Genomic DNA, 3,913 nt, shown 5'->3' on the forward strand with positions numbered 1-3,913 from the left:
AGGAACAAGTTGGAATTAGGAATGATTAAGATTACCTAATAGGACCAGCTCAGAATGCACAATGAAAAAAATTAAAAAAACTGAAAAAAGGAAAAAATGAAAAGAAAAATTGGCTAGGAAATCTGAACTTGTGTAAATATCTAGATTAATCTTTACTCGGCTTCATACTATAATTAGTATACTCCTTTGACATGTGGTAATATGACTCACTCATCTCTTACAAAATTTTCTCTATTATGGTAAATTGAGGCATGGTCAAGAGAATTATAAATGAAGAACATGGTTCATCAGTATGGGTTCATCTGAAAGTTAAGGTATGTTTTCTATTAGGGATGGCAAATGGTGCGTGGCAGTGCGGTTGCGGGGAAAACCCGCGCACACCCGCGAAAATTCCAACCCGCTCCGCCCCTCCTCGCAAAACAAAATTTGTTGTTTTTAACCGCCCCGCCCCGCCCATTTTACAGAAGACAAATATGTTTAACTGAAGAATAATAATATATTTAGGCCATAATGAAATGGTCCCAACTGAAAAAGACAAAACAATTCTGCGAACTCCTTCAACACCTTCCACGTTGTTTACTTTGTCAAACTAATATATGATATTAAATATTCCTACTTACTACATCATCTCTGAAAACAAGAATACAGAAAATAAAATAAACTGGGGTATTACATATTTTCTTTTTAATTTGTGAAGATATAGGACTTGAACAAAAAAATTATGCAGAAAAAGGAAAAGTAAAATGCTTGTAAATTACAATCCTATATACGGTTTTAGTTCAAAAAAATAAAAATCTTGACCCGCGCCCCGCCCCGCCCCACGTTAATTTTTTAAAACGAAATTAGAACCCACCCCGCCCCCGCAAACACTGTAACCTACCCTGCCCCGGGAATGCTGAAACCCGCCCCACCTCGTACCCGCCCCGCCCCATTGCCATCCCTATTTTCTATACTCTGCACAATTAGAAATATAAATATTTAAATCATGAGCAGAAGTCCTACAATTGTTCAATTCCTTAGAAAATTCTATCCGTTAATTTTGAACCAGTTCCGTCAGCTTTAGAATTCTAAACCACAAAATATGCCTAAAATCTAGGGAAGCCTAACCGTTTATTCAAACCTGAAATTTCAGGTTGATTAGACCTCTAAATGACCACTGCAAAGGCTGTCGTTATACATTAAATGTGTATTTCTTTTTAAATACACATCATTACCTCCTACCATCTCCATAATTCTAAACTGTCAAAAATCCCTCTTCACTTTCACTTGCTTTCTTCTCCAAAATTCTAACTCACCAATTCTCATAAGAAACCAACAATTATGACAAATCCACAAGACAATCCTGGAACTCCTCCACCACCCACTTCCTCCAATTTATCTACCCTCCTCCACCTAGCACATCTCCAAAACCCAGGCTGAGAAGGGTAAAAATGCTTGCTCAAAAACAGTAGCGTTTGGGGTCCTCTCAAAGAAGTTAAATGAGACATTATAGGCAAGCCAGGTCCAAGACTCTGGCTCCAACTCTGATTCTGAGTCATACAAATCCGCTAGTGAGGGGAAAGGGCCTGGGTCTTCTGACTCTGAGAAGACTCAAGAATCCCCTTCTAAGGTAAGTTCTTCTTTGACTGAAAATCTAGAAACTAGGTTTGTTTTGGTTGGGCCTAACATGGATGTAGAATTACCTGAGTTATAAAGGAGTGGAGGTAAAAAGAAATCTGAAAAAGAAAGAGAGAGAGAGAGAGGGTGCATGTGGTGATGAGAGGGAAAATGGGAAAAGAATGGTTGATCATTCACCCACTGCTAATTTGTCTGTGTTTGCTATCTGTGGGGTTGAACAAGAAAATGTAGAAGAGAGTGGAAAGAAGTCAGGGGGAAGTGGTTCTGGTGAAGCTGCTGAAAGGGTTAGTTAATCTAAGTACACAAGGTGATGAACATGGTTCATCTACTGAAGAGACCCTAGCAGACCTGCTGAAAAAGATTGGGGCAAGTTATGATCAAAAGAAACAAAGAACTCCCATACCAAAAGCCCCCAGTGCTCCTAAACCCACCAAGAAAAGAAAGGTTTCATCCCCAACACCTACTGAAATTTCATTGCCAAAGGAAAGAGCTACAAGAAGCAGGGTGAAACAGAGTGAGAGTGATCTCCAAAAGGTTGTAGCTGAGAGTAAGAAGAAAAAGATGGCTAAAGGAAATGGGAAGGTTGCAGAGTCCTCAGAGGCAAAAAGCCCAAGACTTCTTCCAAGAAGTCTTCCTCTGTGTCTGAGGCTGCTGAACCTTCATTAGCCAAGAGGACAAGATCTGCAGTGAAAAGTAAACAAGTAAGAATTTTTGAAGATGAGGAATGAAGTGGAGAAGAATAAGAAGATGAGTCTGATGGTGAACAAGACAAGCTTGCCATGTTTGGCAAAAGAAAAATTTTGAAGGGTAGATTGCTGAAAGACTTGGTGGAACCAGGAATGATAAGACTGGTGGATGCCTTAGCTGCTCAGGGGTGGAAGGACATGGTCCTTCAGATGGATGGAAGGCTAGCCAGGAATGAGATCATTGATTTCATAGCAAACGCAGAGGTTAAGGATGGCAAGGTTAGCAGCATGGTGAAAGGAGTTCGATTGTCCTTTGATGCAGAAAAACTGGGAGAGATACTTGATATACCCTCTGAAGGGTTTGATGACTATACAAGGCAAAGGTGGCCTTTTCTGGACTCCCTTCCTACTGCCCTTGATATTACCAGGAGGTTCTGTGATGCTGAAGATGTGAATAAGGCTAGGGCTGTTCAGAAGAGTGAAATGAGGCCACATCACAAGGTCTTGTTTGAATTTGTCTACAAGTGCCTATTGCCTAGACATGGGAGAAGGCATATTGCAAATTATATGGACCTAGTTCTTATGGAGTACCTGGAAAGTGGAAGGCAAATTAATTGGTCTGCCTTCATCATAAGCTGCTGGACAGGGTCATCAATGGCTCCAAGGCTCATGCTACCCCCTATGGCTTTATTTTAACTACGATTCTGGATAGGTGCAATGTGCCTCTGAAGAAATAGGAAATGGCTTCAAGCAAGGATCACTCTGGCATTAACACCCTGATTGCTTGTGACTATTTAGTCAATGCCATCCCAAATGAACCTGGTTCATCCAAGAAGACTCCTATTAACAGTAAAGTCAGGGCTCTTGTTCAGAAATGTGAAGCCAAGGATGCTGAGATAGCTAGGCTCAAGGCTCGTGTGGCAGAGGTGGAATCTAAGAGGGATGCTCTCAGAACTGAGCTTACCAAGGAAAATGAGAAGAATGATGGAATTCTTCATAATATGCTGAATCTTCTCCAAGCCCAAAACCAACTCTCTAGCTCCCCAAGCCTTAGGAATTCTAGCTTTTGTCTCTTAAACCTGTCTAGTACCTTCAGTGACCCGGATTAGGGATTTTTCTATCTTTTTTTGCTCATATTTAAATGTTTTTTGCTTTCTGGTTGTGGATTGTGGTAGCAACATATCCTCTATCAATAATATCTACTGTTTTTGCTCTTGTTCAATGTTAATCTTTCCTTGATAGTTTAAATATGTTTTCTTGATTACTGATGATTAAACCATGATTGCACTTGCAGTTGCCCCAATGGCCATGAGTACTTATTAAAATCTGGGACTCACACTTTGTTTGCAACTTTTCAATGACGCCAAAAGGGGGAAGAAATATTGTCCTTTACACTTTCTGAATAAGTTATATTTATAACTTAATTAACCTGGTCCTTGATGATAAGTGAATTTTCTAAACTTTGCATTGATGGTTAAGCTGAGTTCTCACAGGATCCAAGTAAATAAAAAGCACAGGGTTTGTCATCATCAACAAGGGGTAATTTGTTGGCCCAAGAACAGGTGAAGTTTTTAAGATTGACAAAAGAACTCAGACATGCACCACGTCCA

General features: G+C 40.1%; 1 protein-coding gene across 1 annotated transcript; it reads left to right on the forward strand.

Annotated features, from left to right (window-relative positions):
* The first annotated feature begins 251 nt into the window (after positions 1-251).
* On the forward strand, positions 252-2,283 carry LOC138885048 (uncharacterized). Its single transcript, XM_070165937.1, has 4 exons — positions 252-314; positions 1,493-1,609; positions 1,677-1,901; positions 1,978-2,283. Exons 1-4 carry the CDS (start codon positions 252-254, stop codon positions 2,281-2,283), a joined length of 711 nt encoding a protein of 236 aa, XP_070022038.1.
* The last annotated feature ends 1,630 nt before the right edge of the window (positions 2,284-3,913 follow it).

The sequence above is a fragment of the Nicotiana sylvestris genome, chromosome 2 (genome assembly GCF_000393655.2).
Source record: "Nicotiana sylvestris chromosome 2, ASM39365v2, whole genome shotgun sequence".
Lineage (NCBI taxonomy): Eukaryota > Viridiplantae > Streptophyta > Magnoliopsida > Solanales > Solanaceae > Nicotiana > Nicotiana sylvestris.

Excerpts from the sequence above, each read along its gene's own strand:
- LOC138885048 (XM_070165937.1), top strand. The coding sequence starts at position 252 with ATGGTCAAGAGAATTATAAATGAAGAACATGGTTCATCAGTATGGGTT. Across the intron at positions 1,610-1,676 it reads CTCAAGAATCCCCTTCTAAG|AATTACCTGAGTTATAAAGG; the intron begins GTAAGTTCTTCT and ends ACATGGATGTAG. Across the intron at positions 1,902-1,977 it reads CTGGTGAAGCTGCTGAAAGG|ATTGGGGCAAGTTATGATCA; the intron begins GTTAGTTAATCT and ends CTGCTGAAAAAG.